Below are 24,672 nucleotides of genomic sequence, written 5' to 3'. Positions count from 1 at the left end.
ATAATAAAAAAAAATAATCCTCACTAAGTTTACAGACTGTTCTTCACTCCCACTGTAGTGCTCTTGGTTTTACTGCAAAAATTTAAAGAATACTCACGAAGAAAATAACGTTTTTAATATAGGTGATGAATGATCATCGGGAAGACTTCCACATTTAAAATGAGGGCTGAACTGGATCAAGTGATTGCGAAGTACACCAACAGCCTCTTGTGCCTTTGGGTCAAGACTAACTCTGTAAATGTGAATGCATAACTTGTAGTAACATAGCACTTACAATAACTATTCTTAAGACTCAAACCAAAGAATCCCATCATTCTAATTAACCAAACAGCCATTAAGGAAGTATAACAACATACCTGAATACTATTACGCTTCCTGGTGTTAATTTTTCAAATTCTATTTCTTGAACAAATTCATTTGGCCCTTTTATGGCAGTTCCAGCTTGCTTTATAATTTTACTGTCTTTGATCTTAGAAAAGAAAACACATTTGCAACTGAAATTCAATGTCTTTTTTCTAATATAAACTATCACAAATTACAAAATATTACATCAGAAGATGGATGAAGGAGGCTAATTACCTGGATATGCTCTCTGAGTTCCACTGTGAAATTAGGCAGTCCATTTATAAAATGTTGATCTTTTTTGTAAGGACTAGCACTTCTCTCAGTAGTTCTAGCTTCAAGTACTACTTCTTCTATTTTTCCTAAGGAAAGTTAAAATCATGTTGCAGCTGTTAAGATACTTTAATTTAAAATTGATTCTTTTGAAAACATGAAGCAAAACCTAAAACCCTAAATATTCAAAATATAAGTCTCTGTTGTACAGCTGAAGAACAGCCAAACGTGACAAAACATATAGGGAAGTCTTTTAAACAGCCTATAAACATTCATTACATGTTCACTGGCTGTATTGTATTTAAAACTTAAATTTTGTTATTTTATAATACATTAACCATAAAAATCAGTCAACAATTAGTGACTTAAAGCCTGTCTTTTACTGTTCACCATCTCTGTTACTTTCCTTATTATTCTTTCAGGAGACTGTATTAGATTGGTTTCCAAAATAGAGCTAAAGAGGGTTTATCTTCAAAGTGTAACAACTTACGACTTATATTAAATATCTAACTTTTATATCTATTTTCCTCTGTCCTTTCAGTAATCTACAAACTAAGGCATTCAAAGTCCTGAAGCCACTTGTGAATGCCTTAACATATAACATGTCTGACTTGAAAACAGGCACACACATCCACTCAGAGAACTGAGTACACTTAAAAAGCCAATTTGGAAAGCTTCTCTTCAGAAATACATCCAGGTAATGTATAAAAGTTCTTATGCTTCGCTACTATTAAATATACTAAATACTTAGCTTATTTAATTAGTATTATGTACGTATTACCTATATGTTACCTTTACATTAACTTACGCAGTACAAAGTTGTTTCTTACTAAGATGTATTTTAAAACTACAGAAAAAGTTGTATGTAAGGAAGCTGAATAGCAAGGACATCAACAAGCGTGATGTTTTAGTCTTTCTCCCCAGTATAACTTAATAAATAGTAATTCCCTCCCCAACTCCGTACAATTAACCATTCTGCTGTTGAATATTTCTTACTAGTTCACAAACGAGACAGTTAACAAAACCATGCCCTCACAGGAAGCTCATAGCAGGAAGTGTACTCAATACGAATGCCTCTGAAAGGTAAGTTTGGTTTTGATTATTTAACCACTTTTGGTGTGTGCATGTTAGCACATACAAAAGGAGTGTTATATACTGAAGATTTTCTTATTTCATGCATTTGAAATTGAAAGGTACAGAATTGGAATAACTTCAGGTTTTTGTACATCTGGTATCTCTTAAAAAGAAATCTGATTACCTGGGATACACATTTCAGGTACTTCTTTACTGTAGAAGGAAGTTTTAGGATCCCTGAAGGCAGTTCGACTTACAGCCACAACAGACTGGTGCGTGTTAGGGCAATGTCTTGTCACTGCCACTATATCTTCATCAACTTGATCTACATACACCTAGAAAAGACATACCATTGCAACTATGCTCCCTCAGAACATAAATATGAAAAAACTGCATTGTCAACCTCACTTCTTGCCTGATTAAAGCCTTTGGCCCCCAACTCCTGATGCAGCCTGTTTATGGCCAGCCTTCCTGCTAGAATTCCTGTTTGGAAATTAACTTCACCGGAAGACAGGTGTGCTGCTGGATTCCATTTTGCATAAAACCTCTCTTCAGATACTACAGAGATCTGTGAAGAAATTAAGATTTAAGCAAATATCAACTACTCTGGGGAAAAAAACAAACAGCTGGAGTCCTCAACTATATAATCAATTCAAATCTCATGTGAAATTGGATTATTTGAAGTAATACCAGCTAGTAAACTGCTTGGAATTTCAAATAAGTGATGTTGAAATATATGTTTTTAGGACAAAAAAAAATTTACATTTTTAGAAGTAACTTAGGAGTTCAACTGTAGACACATACCTGGTGTGGTACTAGTTCATCATAGCCTTTGGTGCTTCCTGTAGCACAGCATGCCATGGAAACAATCATTGCACTAGGAAGAGCATCATATGCAGACCGGTGCTATGTTGAAAAATAAGTAGGTAATAAATAGTGATACAAAGACATAATTAATCCTTCCCAATTCAGCATACACAAGATATACTCAGTTTAACAGAGGAGTTGCTAATCACATGATCGTTTTCTCAATCACAACAGTATTACTGAAAAAAAAATACTATAAACACACTAAACAAAAGCAACTTAAGAGAAACCCTCAAAAATAAGTGCTCCAATTGCCCCCCCCCACACTCATTCTGTCCTGTAAAACAGGAGCTTCAGAGAACATGTTAACAAGCAGACTCCACCACTTATAGTAGCTGGAATGAAAGAATTTAAACCAGCTCATTAAGTAGCTTTATATACTTTTTCCCTTGAAAGACAGTCTTGAATGTCACAGGGGGTTGTTATAACATCTTACTCTCTGCATGAAAACTTGAGAGATCTGAAACACAATTTTCCTAAATATTGCTCAGGAAAAGCATCCAGATTGCACCAAGTCTTCCTATGGTTCAGACATATCAATTCAGAAAACATTAAATGTAAACTTTGGTTTTCAGTAGAGTGCTCACCTGAATTGGGCATTCATTATCATGTGTAATATCCATAAACAGTGCATGAGCAATAGCTGGCATCAAAGGCCTCAAACGTGGCTGAACAAAAGAGCCAACAGGTTCACCTCCAAAACGATAAACTAACCTTCCCTCTTCATGGCTATTATAAGCAGTCATTGCCTCTAAAGGACAAAATAGGTAAGTGTTTCATAATAACAACTACCATAGAGTTCAGCATACACAAAGATGTTAATGCAGCATTCTACAGTTGTTATTTTGGCGTGTTCAGTCATTAAGAAAAAAACCATCGCATATAACTATATTCTCCAGTGTGGATACACAACCTTGGAGTATTCCGTTTACTACATTATGGTAAAGAAAGTTAAGGCACAAAAGGGAGAAAAAAGCAGAGATCTGAAATTGTTTCTCATAGGCTTCAAGAAACTCATGCAACAAAAAATCAGACATGATGCAGGACTTGCACAGCAGAACCGTGCTACTTCTTGTTATGTCACTAGAATAAGAGTGAAATATTTAACATTCTGTAAACTATGCAGGATGTCTTCTCTTATTTTACAGCTAGTAGTTTGTCTTTTGCCAAGTATCATAAGAGTCATAATACAAAAACTGTACTCCTGATTACAGAGAGTATGAAATTAGAAGTGCATAATCCAGAAGAAAACTTTTCCTTGGAAAAAGCACGTCATCTATAATCTCTCATTGGAAAGAGACCACGCATACAGCAAGCCTACCTCTTATTAAGGAGGTAATGCCCAGCCTATTCACAAAGATATTGTCCAGCTCCTCATTTCCTGTGAACAGTTCAGCCACTACATACAAATCAGCTCGCAATTTTCTAGCTGTGTCCAGCATGTACTGCAAAAAGCACAGCCAAAAAAGCCACAGAAAGGGGAAAGGTAGATACAAAAAAGGACAAGTTTCAAAGCTAAGCAGGGATTGGACAATAGGAAAATGCCATGCAGCAAAGATAAATAGAAAGCCAAAATTAAGGAACAAAAAAGTTGTTACACAGAAGAGGACACACAAACATAAGCAAAATCAAGAATTAGCATACAAACACAGGAGAAGTTAAAAAGAACATGAAGAAGAAGAGGTAATTGCATAAGCAAAGAACATGAATATGTAAGGAAAAAAAAAAAGGCATACCAATGTTAGTTTAAAAACTCCAAACCATACACAACAATCCTACATAATTTTCAACTGCTTATTGTACCTCTAATCAGGCTGGTAATTCCCAGGCGGTTGACAAAAACATTGTCAATGTACTCACTGCCCGTGAAGAGTTCAGCTATCACATAAAGATTAGGTCTGACTGATCTGGCTGTTGCTAGCATCTCCTATAGATCACAATACATTTTTAATGCAAGACATTCATTGTCAGCTATGTATATGCAATAATTAACATGAATGTTAACCAAAAATAGAGTCATTCATATATGCAGTTCATTAAAAATAGTAATAACAGGTAGATTCATAAAACCATGTTTATATTTAACAGTTTATTTATGGACTAAGTAATTCTATGAAATTCTCTGAAGACTTTAAGCTAATTACAACTTTGTTTTTAAACAAAAGCTTAACTAAAAATTTAAGAACAAAGGCTAGATAAGAGACAGCTGTTAAGGTAAGAAATCTGAGGCAGATACCAGTTTAAGCCCTCCAAATAAATGAATAAAGGAAAAAAATGGCAGGAGTCTTGAAATGGCTGCATTTAAGTGCGACTTACAACTTGTGTGGGGAAATGAACTTGTTTTAGAGAGCTCTTCACAGATTTAGGTAAGCTCTGTGACCAAGGTAAGACGAACAAGCTGCACCATTCAGATCTATTGAAAGCTAATTTACCAGGTACGTACAATTTCTGGATGTAGTCAGCTCCATAGTAAACAATAAACACTGATCTTAGCAATAAGCACGCCAGACTAAACTTTTTGCAGGTTTTTTACTAACTTTTAAATTCTGGGAAGTAAACCACTTCTTGTTTGTTCCAGCAATAGCAAAATATATATATGGCAAAGAAACACTAAGACTTCCAAATGTGTCTTGGCAATGACCCCAGCTAAAATTGACACACTGGATACCGGCAGTCACTGCACTAAGCCCATATAGCTAAATGAGGGCAGAGTTAGCCAGGTCCAACCACATCCACAGTATTTCAGCTAAAGCAGATAATTAAAAGATACAACAGTTACACCACTCTACTGTTTAAAGCAGGTGAAACCCTATCTAAACATCACCAGTCAAGAAACTTTGCTTATGGTAAGAGGAAGAGTCATTCACACCTGAACTCTGCCTTATAGATCCTCCAGATTTTGTAGCAACAGGACAAGACTTATTTCACAGACAGAAACTGCTTTATAATACACATGCTTGATTTTGCGTACCTCAGCTACATGAATAGGTGTTGAGTGACAGTTGTCAAGACGAACACCATGGAAATATTTGGCAGTGATTTCAGTGTATTTTTTCATATGTGCCCAGAGGTACGGACAATCTTCAGGTTTATTACCGTAACGCAGTTTGACACTGTCTCCCCAACAAATAAGCTCTCTTCTCAAGTAAACATTTGAACCTGTAAGGGAAACAAATTCACTGTAGTGTGTGTATATATGATGTGCACCAAAATGAAAATGTGGTATTTCATTCTCTGCTGCTGAAAAGCTAGAGAACACTGATGAAGAGTAAAAATTTTAACAATAATCATATCAGCTCAAGAGCTATATACCTGACACTGATGTACAATTTCAGACTACTCCAAGGAAATATTTAACTCCTCTAGTGATACTGAAATAATTCTTCAGCTTGGAATCAAATTCCTTTTAATTCTTCAAAGTAGTATAAAAACTGTACATGAGGAAAAAAAAATAAGAAAAAAGCAGCACACAAACAAACAAAATCAGTAGTTTGGCTGTTTATACTGGCTGAATTCAAAGAAGTATCTCACTGCGTTACCATAAATAAACTGCCACAGCCACAATTTAAAATTTCATCTCCTGTTAACAGCAGACTGTGATGATGCAAGGCAAATTTCCAGGTAGGTCACTTAAATGGACAAAGTCCTTAAATAATTCTTGTGTATGAAAATATTTATCCTTCTAGCTTCATATACTATTTCTGCCTTCTTTTTGATGCAATCAACAATAATAATAAAAAAATCTTTAAATCAGAGTTCACCTGTAATATACTTACTGTATAGAATATACTGACATTTAACTGTGACAAAAACTTAAATAATCAGTCATTTCTAAAAAAAAAATATATTTCTGTACTATATAAACCACATCTTTGACAACAGGAGAAGTACAATTTAAAAAACAACTCAACCCACCTACCAAACCCCCACACTATTTTCAACAAGTAATATCCGGGTATGACTGCGGAACTGTCAATAATCAGACCCCACATATGAGAAATAAAATTAGCTTTGAGCCATCTGTCTTCTGAAAGTATATTTATATTCCTCTTATTTAAACCTGATCAAGGCATGAACAGGGTCAGCACCACAGAGGATAGTTAAGACATAGCTACTCCACTGCTTTCTCTTACTCCTGGACCAGCTATACCGATGCATCACCACAGTTACTTTAGTGGCTGAACTTTGAATTAGACCAAGAAACATGTAAAACTTGCAAAGTAATCCTGCTTCAGCAAAGAGATTGTTTTTCAACCAGAATGAAGGCTCACATTACAGACACATAAGCGATTTGACCTACACAAGGAAGTTCGCACAACAAGAGCATGCACCTAATAAGTAAAGAGCAGGAATTATAGATCACTGCTTCCAAGAACATTCACTTAAGCCTATCTTTTATCTTCGCTAGCGGCAACATAGCTACATGGACAGAAAAATTGGCTTTGAATATAAACCACAACTTAAGGGCCATTTACTGAACTGGCTGCATTTGTTTTGCAGTACTTCTATTTGTGCCCTTATGTATCATCTTTTCACACTGTATTCTCCGTTGAAATAACTTGTGGCAACCAAAAAAAAAAGTGTAACTCAAGTATAAAGTGCTCAAAAAGCCATACACTAATTGAGAAAGAAAATTCAGTAATGGAAGTTAGCTATGCTAACTAAAGCCAGTGACCGAAGGAAAAAAAAAATACAACAGTCAGCCCAGAAGAAAGGGCAATTAGCTTAAAGGCAACTGAACAAAATCATCTGTGAAACATGTATTATCTTCATTCTCGTGCAGGAAAAAAAAAAAAAAGTAGTAAATAAGAAGCAGTGAAAGGGCTGTGGATTATTTTGCAGAAATGAGGTGTTCACTAACTCCAGATCACTCTGGACTATCAATCAGGTTAGCTGCTCAACCAGACTAAAACTCTCAGATGTTTTAAATTAAAATTAAACTGGCCTTTGGTTGATTCAGTTTACAAAGTGAATGACTACTCTGAAAACAAAGGTTGTCAGCCTTGCTTTTATTGGATGTCAATGCTGTCCCCAAAAGAGTTAGAATACAATATTTTAGTGCATGGTGATTTCATACCCTCTCTTACCTTCACAAGTAATCTGCATACCTGATTTAGGTTAACTGGGTCATCTCTTGACTGCCTGACTGCCACTCAGTGGGGCTTTCAAGGATCCAGTTTTTGCTCACTAATGCAGCAAAAAACTGTCCACCTATTTATTGCATTAGTTTTCTGCAACACTGTCATTGTCTTATGGAAATGCCAACAAACAGTGGCACTAGAACAAAGTAAGCAACAAAGACAATGATAAAAGCAGGGAGACAGAATGTCCCCATTTCAGTGGCAGAAAGCTGGTCGTTTCCCTCTCAAATCTTGCAAAACTGTACCTCAAATCCCAGTTATTACAGTTGATTTTTTATGCTGAATGGGAAGTAAAAGCGCTATAAACCAAGTATCTTGAAGCTTCATAGGAATACATCTGGAGAAAAGATCAATTAAATAAAATCCTTTTTGCTTTGGCTAGACTATTCAAAAGGTTTATAAGATGATTCAAAGTTCTTTTACGAACCTGGTTCTGCAAAGTTTCTAAGAGGATCATCTCCCATAACCCAGCCATTATGAGCCATGAAATAACAAGCTTTATCTGGCTGATGTATCAAAGTTTCTTCTTCCTCCACAGTCAGCTCTTTGAATGGATAAGTGAAATACCTATGGAACAGACAGGCAATTAAAAAAAATCCACATCAGGTAACCTAAGCCGAAATGTATGGCCTTTGAAGTTAAAATATTTGTTATGAACTGCCCTGTAGATAAAACACACTATACAAAAAAAAGCAGCTGCTTGACTATAAATGAATGGGAGTTTCCTATTTCGTAGCATGCCTCGAAGGAGAAAAGACAGGTGTTGCCAATATCTTAGTGTTAGCTAGTAAAAAAAGATTAAAGCCCTAGCTCTTCAGATACCCAAGTGGCATAAAGTACATCAAACAAAAGGTGTAAGCTTTCCTAGTTCCACTCCTCTTCCACCTACAAGAGCAGTTTGCACTATGAAAGGCTTCACAGTTCTCTGAGTGTTGTTTTATGCTCTCTGGTAATTTTTTTTTTTTTCAAGTTATCACTGTTGCTTTAAAAAAGACAGTCAATTCATTAAATGGCATTTCTTTCCCATGAACAAAACATACACTTGTATCTACAAATGTTTGTTTTTAATGAACTTTGAACTCAATTTCCCTGGATAGATACCAATAGTTTCAAAAAAAATTAAATATATATACCTGGTAACTAAAGGGTTTTTTCTGCTGATAGGACCCAGCTTCGGACCATTGCCAGCCAGTCGTTCATAAACCACAGTCCCCACAAGACAATTGACAGCCTAGAAATAATTAAATTATGCATTAAATGTCTGCATATATTTGCAATTTAAAACAATTAATCATAACACACAGTAATTATGAGACCTGCTCTTGATGGTGATTAGTTTGCCTGTATTGTTCAGCATTCAGTTCCTCAATCCTCTTGCGAAACCAGTTACAACATTCTTCTATTGCAGCGGGTCCATTGCTTGTCGGGAGGACATTAAAAGCAGAGAAAAATTAGCAGAATTTTTTTTTAGAACATGTAGTATACCTAACTAAAAGGAATGAAAAATTAATTTTTCCCACTTCCGAAAATAGTTTCATTTGCTAGGTTTTGCAAATTTAACTTCAATTCTGATTTTAAGTTGCAATCAATAATACAATACCTGTGTGGTATGAATGTTGCCAATGCTATATTCATATCTACAGTACAGCCAAATCTTCTATAATCAGGGTCCTGAACTATTTGAAGATGTTGATTTGGATCAGATTTAGTGCTGATTTTGCCTAAGAACAAGATAGAAAAAAGTAAAAAATAGGAATTACATTTAAAAGACATACAACTTTCATAATTCTAGCATAAGCAAGATATGGGTAAAGGCTTTGAAGAGGCACAAAGTCTTCAGAGGCTTTACTAGCCCTCAAAGCATTCCTGCATGCTTAAATCAGCATGGTAAATTTCTCACATAGGGAGGATAGGGATTATTTGGTTTTCCAGCTTAATGTTAAGTTTACCTAGAATTAACTTGAACTATGTAAGACACATGTCTCAGTAACATAATCCTCCTTTACCTTGAGTTAGAAGAGTTTTAAATTGCTGCACGGCTTTGTTAACATCCACTTGGAAAAATTCCCATAGTTTAATTTTTGGATATATATCTTCCCAAATTATTTTACGGATACACTATAAAAATAAGAGTTATGTTAGTTAATAATGTTGATGGTTAATATAATTAAGAAAAGCTAAGCACTCGTGAATTTTTCAGAAGAAATATTGGAAGTAAATCATTAAACATATCTGCGAAGTATAACACCAACTTTAGAAATATTAAAGGATTATTCAGCTATTTATAGTGTTCATTAGCTTATACTTAGTTCTTACTCACATTCAGATGATGATCATTTTCAATCAAGGGAGGGACTCCTTTAGCAGTACACTTTCCATCAGCCACCATACAGGTCAAGTGCCACAGAGCTCTATCCAAGACCCAAGCTGGCTTCAGATGTGGAGAATTTACAAGGTTATAACCACATTCTGGATGCATCCTGAGCCATTCACTGTTAGTAGCTTATTCAAGAAAGGGAGGAGGTGAGAAAAAGAAAAAAGTAAGTACACAAACATTTTCTGAAATTGTCTTAACACCAAGCAGTTAAGGTACTATGATGGCATGTATGGTTAGTTCATATTTCACTTAAGTTTTCAATGCCAATAGAAAACCACATCTTATGCAGAAGTGTGCATTATTGATAGCCATTTGTTTTGAACAAATACAGTAGCAGAGAAACTTAATATTTACATAAAAATACGCAATAGTACCACAAATTCTAAAACTATTTTAAAAAACCCTGTATTTTCGTTGCAGAAAATGCATCAAATAACGGACATTAAATGCTCTTTGTGTGCTGAAAGCCTGACGTACATCCTACGCTAAGATTTAAGATATCCTAAGTTGTTTGTTTTTCAATATTTTTAACCCTGTCAGATGCTACACATACATAGCCAGAGTGCACATACACCACCCAAAAAATAAGTAATGAAAAATGTAATTAAATGGGCTTTTAAGAAAGGATTAGCTGTGACACTGTTGTGTATGTAATAAGAAGCAGAGCAGTGGGAAGCAATGCCAGTTACACAGTAAGATGACTGAATTGTCTGGTGCATGCAAATGGCACACTAGTTCAGATCAAACGCTACACTCTGTGTCTATTTCCCTAAACCTCCCCAGTAGCATCAACAAACACCAGAACATACACTGAGCATCAAGAATTAACTAAAAGAAGGTAAGGAGCCTTCACTAGAAAATGAGCATAGTAATTCTAACATAGACAGTAGTGTGCATGCAGAAGTATGAGTAAATATATACACAGAAAGGATAATTTTGATTTTGGAGGTATGACAAGAAAAAAATCCTCAAGAGTTAATTTCTTTCCAACCATGCTAAACACTGCTTAACTGAAAATAATTTTCATGTATTCTTTTGAATAAATCTCCGGAATTGAAAAGCTAAATGTAAAAAAAAAACCGAAACACAAATGAAATGCATAAGAACAAAATAAACTTTTACTCAGGTTTTACAAGTTGGATTTAAAAAAAAAAAATCTCACAGAACACATCTTATTAATCTATTGTTTTAGAAAAGCAGAGAAAAAAGGTATTAGTACTTCACACAAGGGAAAATACTAACAATTACATTGGAAATATGAAGAAAGAGCCATTCATGTGTCTAAAATGACAGCAGAACAATTAACCCCTAATTTGCTTAGTTCAAAGAAGTTCAAACAAAAACGTCAGAAGCGGGAAAAAAGTATACTCTCTCAGTCTATAGTATGAACAGCTCTTCTGAACACCCTTCTTACATTGTACCTCAAGACCATTATGAAAATGGCAAAATTTCATGTTTATAAGGTCAGATCATTTGTGGAAATTAAGGTCTTCATGGTTTAAATGTCACCTACAAATAAATCCACTATACTTACTTTAAAGTTACATAAAGCAATAATAAGCTCAGGCTGTTAAAGGCTGTTCTAGGCCAACCAGATCCACCCCCCCCCCCCCCTTTTTTTTTTTTAAATACATAAACTCCTTCTGAAAAAAAAAATATTTCTCTCCAAAAAGTACAACTAGCTTATTCTATGCATCTAGCAAGGACCATGATTTATTATTAAGTACTTTCATGAGTAAACATAATTTAAATGATATATTGTCATTTTAGAATTAATTTAAGGTGTCAGCATGCAAAAGAAAAGCCAACAAGCCTTCCACTAATTCTGCTGTGGCACAGACTGATGATTTCTGATCAGAAGGTAAGCTCCAATGATTCACAACAGAACACAAAGAAAAAAAATTGCCTATAACATCACTTGTTATTACATTTGTTAGAGGTAGGAAGAAAATACACATAAATATAAAAATATGGATATATCAAGATGAGCAACTACAGAAAACAATTTCTAAAATTACATTTTTATTTAAGAAAATAAATTCACATTTTTTTAAGGACTAATCCATTGTTATATAAATCAAACACAGACTTAATCTTCAGGAGTGATGCTTACTGCCCAACACTTCTTTTTTGTCCCCTTGCCTTTATAATGCTGAGAAAAAGTGGTGTTTGATTTAATTAGTCAAGTGCTTGGAAGTAGGATTTACTCAAGTGTTCAATTTCCATTAAACAATAGTAGCCTCTTTGAAAGATAAAGAAGATATAATTTATTTCAGCTTATTTTTATTACTTCATAGGATTTATTACAGTCACTGAAAGCTCAGAAAAGAACTCCTCTCCTTTCCCTGTCTCCTAGTAAGAAGCAAATACCAGCAAACACACACTTGAGGGCATCTGAATACCCTGAAGGAAAGAGCAGCCTGGAAAGGGCACATCTGCCCAGTTACTAGCGCTTGCAGGTTTATCTATGATATTCATGCTAATATGCCAAAGTTTTATCTATATTTAACGCTAGCGCATGCATCTACTTTAAAGTCCAGCCATAGATGCTGGCTTTCGTTAGAGCCCAACAGAGATGTTAACATCAAAAACTGATTCCCACTGTTCTCTACTGTGCAAGCAGTCTGTTCTCCGTTCCAGCCTAAAGGCCAAACACCTTAGCTTAACCACTTAACGTTGGAAGTGAGCCGTCTGAGTTCACAACAGGAACAGAGGGGAAGCACTGCCATTCTTATACAGTGGTCTCATCTAGAAAGCAGAAACTTCCAACAGGTACAATCAGTGTAAGCTGAGGGGTCACAGGCTATTAGAATTACCAGCATTAGAGGATTTACTGTCAGACAACTTAAGCTTTTAATGCAGACATGCTGCAGAATTAATAACGATGCACAAGTATCCATAACCTGCTCAAAATAACTGACTAGACCTTTTGTGTCTTTTATATTCAAATGGCTCAATGAAACATGTTTTACAATTAAAATCACCCTACCTTGCAGGAATGAACTAGTTTAACTACTAGAAACTACTGTTCAATTAAAATACAAAAAAATAGTACAGTTCAATTTCCATCTAATCAAGATCCAGACAAAAAGAATCCCCAAACTATTTGCCTATTTTCTTATTTCAAAAGCCCCCCCCGGCATATACAACATCACTGATTACTCAAGACATTTATCAACTTATCTTTCTGCTTATGCCAAATTTGGCATTTCACAAAATTTGGAGTCAGTTGGAAATCAAGAGGTTTTCAAAATAAATAACAAAGTGTCTGTGTGTGTGTGAATTGTGTTTTAACATCTGAAAGCAAAAACCAAAGCTGTCAGGTATACCTCGCTTAATGACATAAGTCAGGACCATGGTCACCTGACTATTTCTGTCTTGCTAGATGACACTTCTAAACATCATTTCACTGTAGTACAGATGTTTAGTCATTCATTCCAATAAAGATTACTTTGAATTCTGAACATAACCTGAAAAGCTCCTTCTACAAATGCAGCCAAATAATGTGACATTTTTCTTCTCAAGTATTTTGGAGTCTAATAATTATCTCAGAGTTAGGTATTTCTTTCCGTAAAAACATTCTCCTTGGTAGCATGCAAATACACACAATAAAAAGATGACAGGATCTTAAGCATGTGTGAGAGAAACTGGACTTCCAGTTGGTAAATTGCAAATTTTTTATCCAAAATTGGGAGAACATTTAAAAGCCTAATTCCCTTAGACACACAGCCAATAACTATACTTAGTAACTTTTCCACAAATAGATAGTGCAAACAGGCCCCACACTGCACCGCAGACTGATTGGATAGGAGTGTTTGGCAGTGGTCAACACCAAAGAACTGAAGCAAATAAAGCTTTAAATTCACAGCTATCTGTGGTTAGGTGTTTTTTGGTTTTTTTAAAGCATCAGAGAACTGCAAATCAACCTACACAACCATTTGTTGTACTCTCTGGTATGAGCATGCTAATTATTGTGATCTTCAGGATTACAGCATAAGATGAGAACTGCATTATAAACACAATCAAAGTAAACTCATTATCCAAATAATCAGCAAAAATACAAATGATTAGGTACTGTAATTGAAATTTCATTAGATCATACTGAAGAAAATCCACCACCCCTCAATCCATTAAGTAAATCCTTCAATGCCTTGGTGTAACTGTTAAAAACCCTCCACCCCAAACACAAAGCTCTCTCCTTTTCCTCCTTTCCCCACAGACTTAGCCTGTAACATTTCCTCCACTGCTTAATCGTAGCCTCTTGTCCCTATTCTGTTTGTCGTCTGTATGTTAGGTCCAAATTAGTGCAGTTTCTTTTAAACTACAAGAAAGCACTCAGTTTCTGTTCAACAAAATTCATAATGCAGATGCCATTCATTTATGTGGGAGCTGCATATCGCAGATCATAAAAATAAGTGCATTATTAAAAACACACATGCACAGTTCATTAGTTCGCTCTAAGGGCTCTATCCACTCCTTTCAGTAACAATACTAAATTTTCACATCTATTATGGAGACATATCAGTTACAATCATAAAGAGTTATTGTGCATTTGAGACTTTCAAAGGCAGAGACAACTAAGATGCTTAAAACCACTACTAAAAGATTGGTTCAAGGGGGAAGTTAAGGCAAATAATGAAATATAATTATAGGACCAATGTGGTTATTTACACACACACAAAAAAAAATCATACCAGTATGATTGTAGACCACATCTGTGATGCAAAGCATATTCCATTCATTTTTCAGTTTTTCCACAAGAGCTCCTATATCGCTCCAAGTGCACTTTTTATTAGGGCTTGAAAATTCAGGATTTACTTCTAATTGATCAGCCAGTGAATAACATGATCTAGACAGTCCAAGCTTCTGCAGTGGTGTAAAATGAATCATGTTGTAACCTATATAATAAGAAACCATTTATTTAATAAGAAAAACAAATTTCAGTTAATTGAAAGAAGCTTAATGTACTTAAAGCTAGTGTGTGGGATAACCAGTGTAAATTAATGTGAATCTTCTCCTTGACATTCTACATAACACAAACTTCAAAAATCACCCTGTCAGTTCAGCCTTCCAAGCCTACCTGAAATCAAAACACAAGTAGCTTCCCATGTTAGGAAATCCCTGACTTTTTGCACCTCTGCAAATATTTTAATCATTTGACTGACTTAATCTGTTAATTAAATTGAATCTAGTGGAAAATATTTAGTCTACAAACTAAAGAACAAATGAGCTGTCCACTCTTAAGTGTAACTTTGGGTTTTGATCATAAGACAAAACCAGATATCCTTTAATACATGTATTGGCATTACCTGTTTCTTTTGCAACTTTCAGCCTATCTTCCCATTCATGAAATGGTCCCAGACACTTAGCGAGGAACGTCTGGAGTGTAACACAATCCAAAGGTAACACATGATTATCAGCTCCGACATGTAAAATAGGATCCACAACTATGTAACCTCCACCACTTTTTTCATTTCTAGGAAAAATTGATTTTCATTAGTAAATACCCATTGTACCAGTTCAGTTTCAGAAAGCTCAATAAGCTCAGCTATTTCAAAAACACAGTAGCGCAGTATAGTGGTTGGGGGTAGGTGGAGGAGCAGGACTGCAGTTTACAAGAATACAGTCGGGTTAGAAAGCTTTACACTCTCTGCAATAGTAAGATACCTTTCTAATTTTCTGAGACAGGATACAGGTTCTCCCTTTTAGGATATGGACAGAAACAACGCAAGCATGACTGTCCATCTTGCATACAAATACCTCCATTTGGAGCACCATCCTCGGGAAGAATCCCGAGCTAAATGCCCTTTTAAGCTCGAGGGAATTTATCAACCCATCTTCCAGGCACTCAGAATACCAGACTACAATCATTACAGATATTGGCATTCTTGTTTGCACTTCCCCTGTTGAAACAAAGGAGGAAGTGAAGAATGTGAAGTAAACAATGCCAGAACCTCTGTGCTAGAAATACAGAAAACAACCTTCAAAGTCAATGAAGAAAGCACAAATTAATCATTCAGATACTCAGAATGCTGATGACTTCAAATCTTGTAAAAATGGTTTGCCTCGCCAACATTCACAGAAAACTGATCAGCTTTATTCTGTATATTCTCCCTAGTATCTTTACATCAGAAAGTACCAAACAACCACCACAGCTACTGTCTTTCATTAGCAGATTCAGATAGGCCCCATGGCTGCAATTTGAAAAATTAATGGAAAAAACGTTTTTATTCTTAACAGTGATTTCTTCAGGTTAAAATGTAGACCAAGGGAGCAGACCGCATTTGCTGCAGGATAGAATTTCACTTACCCAAGACTGAAATAGTACTGGTATGACCCAGAAATCTGGAGATCCAGTTTGCAGTATTTGTCAGAGTCATCTTCTTTTCCTGTAGGATTGTGCCACGATAGTGTCCTGAACTTGTGGCGATCAAATACTTCTCCAGAAGCTGGATAATTTGTGTACACAGTAACAGGCTTGCCTTGAAGAGTCGGGCCCAATCGGAACTGTAGTTCAAAACCTCAAGAAAAAAAGATAAAAGTCACTTTATCAGGAGGACTAGATATTTCTGTTCTGCAATTACAAATAATAGTTTGATATTACGTTAAGAAGAAAGCGCACCAACACATCTGCCAATAATTTCGGCAGAATGGTATATTTCTACTGCATCATCTCTCCCTACCTTCCTAACATTGTTCTTTGCAGACTTTACATATAGTCCTTTTCCTTTGCTTATATGGCACTATTCATCTCCTTTCCAATTTGTTCCTCTTTGCTATATAAAAAGTATTAAAACCAAAATACAGCAAAACAACATGATCATCAAATCACATACAATTTTATACAGATTTTGGACTACGTTACATCAAGTATCAAGGTTTATCAAGTATATATATAAAGTTGACCCATGAAAACATCTGAAAAAATTTTGGAACGCATTTTGAAACAGAAAATATTTCAAATTCCTTCATTCTCTATTGACAGTTCACTAAATAACACTAAACCCCTTATGCTTTTAACTGTAAAACGATATATACTTGTGTGTAATCTACAACGTACAAACAAATTGTTACACTTTCAGAGAACGGCAGCCAACCAAAGGGCATTTTGTGTATGTGCCGCAGGTGAAACACACACAAAGCACAGTATTTAGGTTTAAGATACCCATGCAAATGAGAACAAAAATAAGTTAAAATATTAGGACCTAAAACCATACTGTACTTTGTTCAGTTAGACATGAAAAATGCCATTTAGTCAAGAGGTTTCAGAATAGGTTTCCACTTGCAAGTATGAGGGACACCATCACATGCATGGCTAATTACAGGGTCCTTTCAAATGACTTAAACAGGTATAAGTGTTGCACAGTAACTTTTACTAAATTACATGGCAGTCATTACTACAGTAGTTAGCTGTAGTAAAACACCTACTAGCCCTAGCAGTCTACAAAACAGGGAGTAAAAGAAAGCCAAGTATTTGTAAAAAGAAAGTCATTAGTACACAGATAATGAATTACAAAGAATAAAACACACCCTGAACAAAGTCAAGTTCCAGTATCTTAAGTAGAAAACCCCCACTTGCTTATTACATAGAATCACAGGGACTCTAATGCCAGACAGTCTGAATACATTTAAATGTATGTATCACCAAGCTCAGAGTTTCACTTACTAACATAATCACCACTGCAACAAAACCAACCAGATAAAGCAGTGGGTTTAGGATCTGAATGTCTGTCAGGTAAAATGAAGATAATTTGACTGCAAATGCAAACACCACAGCAAACCCCAAGAACACCACCACCACCGTCACCACCACCACCCAAAGAAACCACCCACCCCACTTCAAAACAGACAAGAAAAAACCCCACCACACACACACATACAAAAAAAAAAAAAAAAAACACCAAAAAAACCCCAGCACCACGCTGGAAGTTTAAATGCACTCTCCCCAGTACCCTCCTGACATTTTATTACAGGGATTACTAAAATTAGAGCACAGGGATATATGCCACTGCTATTTTATTTCCTGTAACAGTTACACTGACATCAGGAATGCAGTGCTCAAAATTAGCTATGCCCTCTCAGAGACCGCTACCAGCGGAGGCACTTTGACTGTTTGATAGCCATGCGCTTCTGTGTGACTCCTTCCAACAGAATTTACAGGACTGGAAGGACGAATTAACAACGGAGGTTTGGGTCAACTCTGCACTTCCTCACTACTAAGATTTTCTTAGATTAGACTGTCTGAAAATTTTGAAGTCAGCATAGTTGAATTCTTATTCTTGAGAACCAAGATCTTGCTCTTCTACCAAGCCACTTTGATATCAGGTTCCTAGATCAGTAACAAAATAATAAACCACACAAAATTTCATGAGTAATAATTTTTTTTTGCATCATTAAGAACTGTTTCTATAGACAGTGGCTACAGTTGTATAGTCTGAATTTGCTGACCAGCATAATAATGGGGTGGTTTTTTGTTTGCTTTGTCTTGGTTGTTTTTTTTTTTTAAATAGACTTACGAACACTTTCAGAGAAACAATATCAAGTTCTCACAAGTACACAGCCACAATACTAACACAGCACTGCTATAAGAAATCCAACAGGCAAGATAAGATTTGGCAAGAGCTAGAGCCCATATTCTGAAATATTACCTCAGACTTTGCAAAATGTTAGTATTACTGATGCATTTCAAAACCGTAATATTAAAGATGGGGTGCTGCATAACACATTGCAGATAAATACTAGAGAGCTGGATTTATGAGCACTTTTTCAGGTCCCTGAAGTACATGTTATAGAAGGAGAGGTCCTGTCCTGCAGGGCCTGTCTAAAAAATGCTTTCACTTCATTCCCGTGAAGACTGACGGGTCCTAGTCAATCCGCTCTTCATTTCTGAAGAGTTTTAGGAGTCAGACCGAACCGTGACTGCAGCCCACAGAGCTCTGCAGTGGGAGCAAGCATGTAAGAAATTGTTTCGTATTAAAACAAGGGAGAAAAAAAACTCATCCCAAAACACCACCAAAACACCCCCGCAGGCTGAGCTCCCCTTCCACTGCTGCCCGAAGAAGGTGACCGGCTCCCGGCCATTTCCCTCAGCCGGCCCCGAGGCTCCCTGCGGGGAGGGGGAGGCCGCAGCCCGCCGCCCCCCCTCCTACCTTGCTCCAACCTGAAGAGGGTCTTATCCAGCTTCTCCATCTCGCTGAGGTGCAGCAGCCGCGTCTCCTTACCGCTCGGCATGGCTGCGGCCGTCTGCCCGACACTCCGCCCGCGCCAAGAGACTCACTTCGGGGAGGGAGAAGCGAGCCCTGCCGTGAGGGAACACAGACAAAAACCCACCGGTCAGCGGCGACCCCCGGGCGGGCGGCGGCCGTCTGGGAACGCCTCACGCCGCTGCTCTTGCTTACATGTTCCCCAGCCCCAGAGCAGCGAGGAGACGAGGCGCCGCAGGGCGGAGAAGAGGAGCAGGAGGGTACAAGGGAGCTGTCAGGAGACACCCAGCCCTCCCCCGGCCGGGGACCGCCGCCGGCAGCGCCCCGGAGCCGCTCCCCGTCCCGCAGCGCAGCCCGGCCCGCAGCCAGCGCCGCGGAGGTGCCCCCGGCCCGAGCCGCCCCCGGGGGGGGGAGCCTGACACCTGACACTCGCCCCGGCGTTGCCGGGAGCCGGCGCCAGGCCCCCTGTCACCGCCCTGCCGCTGCGGGAAGCGGCGGCCGCCGCAGCCGCTCCCCCCATACTCACGAGCGGGCCCGGAGAGCGACGGAGGCGCAGCTCCCCGCTGAGGGCGACGGCTGCCGAGGCCGAGCGGAGCCGGGGCGGGGGCTGGCGCAACCCGTCCGCCCTCGCCTGCTGCAGCAGCCCCGGGCCGGCCGGGCGGGCAGTCACTCACGCACTCGCCAGCAGCCGCATCAAACTCGGCGGGACCGCTTTTTCCTCCCGTTCTCTTGCTTTTTTTGAAACAAATTTTATTGGTTCCGCCACGGCCGCGCACGGAGACGGGCGGCGCCGGCGCAGCTCCCGCGAGAGCGCAGGGCCCGGCCGGGCCAGGGAGGGCCGGGCAGGGCCAGGCAAAGCATGCCCCGCCCCGCCCCGCCTCGCCCCGCCCTGCCGGGCAGGGCCTGCCCCGCCCGCCTCGCCTCGCCCCGCCCCGTCCCGCCCCGGCCGGCCCTGCCCGCCCCGGGGAGCGCGCCCCGAGGGGAGAGGTTACCTCCGAAGCGACCCCCCGTCTCAAGCGGTCACGCGGCTGCGAGCGGGCTGAGGTCTCCGTGAGTGCGGGCCCCGGCGCACCCCGGGGCTTTCAGGGAGCGCAGCCTCGCGGTACCCGGTCTCCTGTCCCTGCCCGCACAGCTATAGCTCCCGCCAGTGCCTCTCACACGGCTTGTGCGTGCGGACACGAGAGGATTCCCACCGAGAGGGCTCAGACACCTGACACTAAAGTTCCGTGTGACTTAACGGGCATTTCGCTGTGGAAAACGTCACTTTTAAAGGCTGCCAGAAGCAGCCCGGCGGCCCCCTGCGGGCCCGGCCGCGATGGACGCGCCGCCGCGCGGGCTCCCCTCAGCGTTCCCGCCGCGGCGCGCGGCAGCCGCCAGCCGCCTCCTTCCCGATAGGCGCCGCTGCACAAAAACATGATGTCAGCGGGGGTTTCGGCGCTATATATAGCCTGTGGGCAAGACCACAAACTCCAGGGATCTGTCTTTGACCAAAAGGTAAGGTGGTTTAAAAAAAACAGCTAAACAAGCCAACAAAACCAAACGACCCTTGCTTTGAAGCATAGTGTCACCCGAACTGCTGCCACCACAGCCCTCACCGTTGCTTTATATTGCAGAATATTGGGACAATTGCTCCAGGCCGCTCACCACCGAAGTCATTAACTGCTCCCCACTGTAAAGGTCAGCCTTGCAGCTCTGGAAGGTCAGTCTATTTTTATTGCCGATAACTATGTTAAAAACAACCAAACAAACAAGTGCTTCTCAATTTACAGTCACTGTTACACTATTCATTTTTTTAAATTATTTTTAAAGGTGGTATATTTTGTGGAATTGGGAGGAGTCTGCAAAACAATTTAGACTTAACCGTTTACTGCCAGTCATCCCATGCGTGCCTTTCTAACTGTGTCTTGCTGTGATGTGTTCATCCAACTACGATGCGTTTAGGGGCAGCCCAAAGGTCTTGATATTCATAGAAACACTTCCACCCATTTCAAACTGAGTTGTCTTGTGGTAGCTAATCTTTTTCTTTCTCCCTTCATGTGCTCCTCGCTCTGAACATTCTAAGAAATGTTTGTTCCTCATTACAGTTCACATTTTTTGGTATTGTTGAGAAAGGTTTTCATGTTGGTGTAAGTGAATATGTCGAACTTCTGTGCTCCCTGACAATATTAGGGTTCCTTGACAGACTGACAGAAAATTCCTAGTAAAAGCCCCCTGTGCGTTTTTTCAGTTCCTTTAACACTCATCTCAGTGAGACTCATTCAGATATGATGCAAACATGATACTATCAATCTGGATTATTTTACACGGATGTTTCCTGAGGGCCCAACAGGATTCTCCCATCTTCCTCGTCTTTCCTAGCCCACTTACTCCTTAGCTTGGCTTACGTACTTTGTATACAGGGCAGACTTGCACCTAGCAGAAGCCTGGCTCTCCTGGTATGGTGGCTGTTTTCTTTGAATTGGATGGGGCCTGGTAAAGAAGATACAACATAAGAATGTGAAATACAAAAAGGTCCAAAAGGTATGGACGTGGTAGAAATAAAACCAACAGACATGTAATTCAAAGAGGTCCAGACCATCTCTTTGCTATGGTCCTCAGCCGGTTTCAGTATCCTGAAGTGACTGCAGTTGGTCTGCCACAGAGCCTTGCACAGGTGCTTCTTCCAGGCTTGCTATTGTTCTGTCACCTACTGCAAATGGGGTGCTGCTTATGCAGTGAACGGCTCTGGGAGAAGAAGAGCAAATAACACTTATGTAGCCAAGTCCTCTGCATAAATAGTTACCCTAAAGTGCATGCTGAGTACCTGGTGAAAAGCAAGAAAACCCCAAAAGGGTATTACTGAAGGCAATTTCACCACTGCTCCTAAGTTTCGAAATGTGGCCCGTTTGTATTCCCAACTTAATAAGGAAACTCACCCAGCTCTAATTACTAGGTTTACATTGCCGCATTTCCACTATACTATGCATTTAGATGTGTTTTGAAATGTATCCAAGTTTATGAAAAAGGAGTTTTAAATTTCTCAAGACAAAAATCATTTGGAAACTGAACCAGCATACAGCCTCCTGACTCTGAATCCCGAAGCAGTTATTTTGACCAGCATTTGTGACTGTAGTTAAAACAGATGTCAACAGTCTAAATGAAGGGCTTGATCCACTGCACAGTAAAAAAGTTCCCTAAGTACTATTAAATCAATAATTAGAACAATATCATTGCATTGGCCTTCAATTCAATATGAAAAAATCACTGTTACAAAGCTACTGAAGAATACAGCAGTTCCCTTGATAAAGTTTAATCAGGAAGGCAGAGCAAACTGCTGTAATCCTTTCTCCATCATCATCACCTCTTATGCTGCCACATCCCTTGCAGACTTGGGGCCTGTGTTAATTTAGCAGAAGTAAATTGACCAGGCTCTCTGTATATGGGAACCACACCAGCAAAACATCAGTGCACAAGTGCATAGACAGGCAATTAAAAAAATTTAAAAAAATTCCACATAAGGTAACCTAAGCTGAAATTCATTATCTTTGAAATTAAAGTATCTGCTATGAACAGTCCTTTTACGCACACCTTCCTCTTACTCTCTCCCTTCTTGCTTTCTGTTTTGCAACAGTATTACAGAACGCTTATCCTAGTAGTGGCCTCAATAAACTTTGGGGAGCCCGTTCACTAGGTGTCAGATCGCACTCATGTCATATTGCTTATGCCTGTTTTAAAGGTTATGACTGTGAAGTGTGGGAACTTGCAGTACTTACATGACTACTTTTTTTCTATTTTTTTTTTTAATAACAGAACAACCGCTCCCAATAGCAACAGAAAAAGCCAACTAGCACAGACAGAACTTAACTGAGTATCTAGCTAAAATTAAAAGCACATTCCTTTGGCCTGTATGTAGGAGATTTAGACTTCATAAAATTTAAAGCAATAGCACAGTTATTCTCAGTGGCCCACACTCATGACCTGTAAATTCATGAACTGTTGAATCTTCTGTCTAGCTGTTGTCTTTTTATGGGGAGATCTCATCCAGAAATGCAAACCTGATTTTGAAAGAAAGCACCTTTTCTTTAAAACTGTATCTCTGCAACCTGATCAGACTGCAGTCTTTTCTGTAAGTTAGATCTTTGCTATGCAGTGGCTGAAAACAAGCGATATCCTTAGACACGTTATGTGCCCAGCAGGAATTTTCATATGGCCTTGGACATTAGAATCTAGTATTGAGAGAAAATATTAGTCAGAACATTGAAGTAATCACCTGTAGCCTATTTTTTTACAATCCCTTCTAAACAGCTAAACAGATTGCAGTAGCCAGATAGGCAGTGAGTAAATAGTAGGCTGGAATAAAAATGTCTAAGCAAGAAATCAAGTAAGATGGAGAGGCTAGGACACTAGCCTATGCGGTGTCCTTACTGAACTTGTAGATGCCCTTTCCTCTAGTTACTTGGCAGTGTTGCTTTGACCTTTCAAAGATGAACCTGATGTCATTGTGAATTTTTGGATTGCAGGAACATTTTTTGTTTGTTTTTAATCCCAGCTCAGCCATTCTTTTACTGTGTGGCCTCAAACAATCAATGCTCTCTGCTTTAACTTCTGTGTAAAGTTAGGGTGCTATTAATTTTTAATAGAAAATTGTAAAATTCAATGCATTTATCTTTAAAGAGGTCCAAATAAAATTTTGTTGTAGTTAAATATAGCTTTTCACAGACTTGCTTAAGATGCATTTGACTGTGCTTTAGATAACAGCATCACATTAATTTGATATTAATAATCTTATGCAAATGTGGTGACTTGACAAATAAAATTTTAAATTTAAGTGTCTGAATGGTATTCTTGTACATTTTAACTTAAGCGCAAAATAAATTCACTTGTACTGGACCAGTTTTTGTTTCCCAAGAGAACATATTACATCAGTTTGCTGAATCACTACCAGCACTTTTATTTTCCTGTAAATTGTTCCATATAACACTAGTGAGATACACTAAGATTTAAGACTTCAGATCATCTGTTCCTAAAGGAACTGTAGTAATGTTTTATTAAGCAGATCTGCTCTTTCGTTTTATATTTCCTCCTGAAAAATAAATATTTTTAAAGTGTCTTTTATACACTCTATTTTCTTTATGATGCTCCTTCCTATTGTATCAAACTATAGTGAGAATACCATGGATATTTTCCTGGTCCATTAAAATAATAATCCTTAAATCTTACCTAGCCAGCTTTTTATGCTCTAATGATAAATAATTGATTGCACTTGTGTCTGTTGTATAAAACTGGCATCTGATTTCTCCGCGAAGAAATAACTACATACTAGTCCCACATAACATGAGGTTATTGAAAGCTAATGCTGTGGTCTGTGGGCCTGCTTTGTAATCTTTCAGCACAGAGAGAATTCAAGCCTTAGCAA

General features: G+C 38.6%; 2 protein-coding genes across 6 annotated transcripts in view; one reads left to right on the top strand and one right to left on the bottom strand.

Moving 5' to 3' along the window:
• Positions 1-20,121, bottom strand: part of AGL (amylo-alpha-1,6-glucosidase and 4-alpha-glucanotransferase) — a 38,678-nt gene extending 18,557 nt beyond the window's left edge. Inside the window, exons 1-20 of one of the 4 annotated variants that reach the window (XM_080407053.1) lie at positions 19,804-20,121; positions 19,224-19,373; positions 16,385-16,595; positions 15,384-15,550; positions 14,769-14,972; positions 10,018-10,199; positions 9,704-9,815; positions 9,298-9,418; positions 9,014-9,116; positions 8,831-8,928; positions 8,125-8,264; positions 5,528-5,715; positions 4,360-4,483; positions 3,144-3,307; positions 2,494-2,595; positions 2,105-2,257; positions 1,874-2,024; positions 580-704; positions 357-469; positions 98-232 (exon numbers count right to left, since the gene is read on the bottom strand). In XM_080407053.1, the coding sequence (XP_080263179.1) occupies positions 98-232; positions 357-469; positions 580-704; positions 1,874-2,024; positions 2,105-2,257; positions 2,494-2,595; positions 3,144-3,307; positions 4,360-4,483; positions 5,528-5,715; positions 8,125-8,264; positions 8,831-8,928; positions 9,014-9,116; positions 9,298-9,418; positions 9,704-9,815; positions 10,018-10,199; positions 14,769-14,972; positions 15,384-15,550; positions 16,385-16,595; positions 19,224-19,305 (2,675 nt within the window). In that variant the 5' untranslated portion in view covers positions 19,306-19,373; positions 19,804-20,121. Of the gene's footprint in view, positions 1-97; positions 233-356; positions 470-579; positions 705-1,873; positions 2,025-2,104; positions 2,258-2,493; positions 2,596-3,143; positions 3,308-3,877; positions 4,002-4,359; positions 4,484-5,527; positions 5,716-8,124; positions 8,265-8,830; positions 8,929-9,013; positions 9,117-9,297; positions 9,419-9,703; positions 9,816-10,017; positions 10,200-14,768; positions 14,973-15,383; positions 15,551-16,384; positions 16,596-19,223; positions 19,374-19,472; positions 19,641-19,803 lie in introns of those variants that run through there. The other 3 variants (XM_080407054.1, XM_080407051.1, XM_080407052.1) reach the window with 3 other exon arrangements.
• Positions 20,122-20,266: 145 nt separating this feature from the next.
• The window catches only part of LOC308071536 (ferric-chelate reductase 1-like), a 30,894-nt gene continuing 26,488 nt past the window's right edge, over positions 20,267-24,672 (top strand). Inside the window, exons 1-2 of one of the 2 annotated variants that reach the window (XM_080407107.1) lie at positions 20,267-20,771; positions 20,891-20,976. The gene's annotated coding sequence lies outside the window, so the exon portion shown is untranslated. Of the gene's footprint in view, positions 20,977-24,672 lie in introns of both variants that reach the window. The other variant, XM_080407106.1, reaches the window with a different exon arrangement.

Source organism: Falco punctatus (genome assembly GCF_963210335.1).
Source record: "Falco punctatus genome assembly, chromosome: 11".
NCBI classification, from domain to species: Eukaryota; Metazoa; Chordata; class Aves; order Falconiformes; family Falconidae; genus Falco; species Falco punctatus.
The sequence above is the reverse complement of the archived record's forward strand: the minus strand, read 5'-3'. Positions and strand labels throughout refer to the sequence as shown.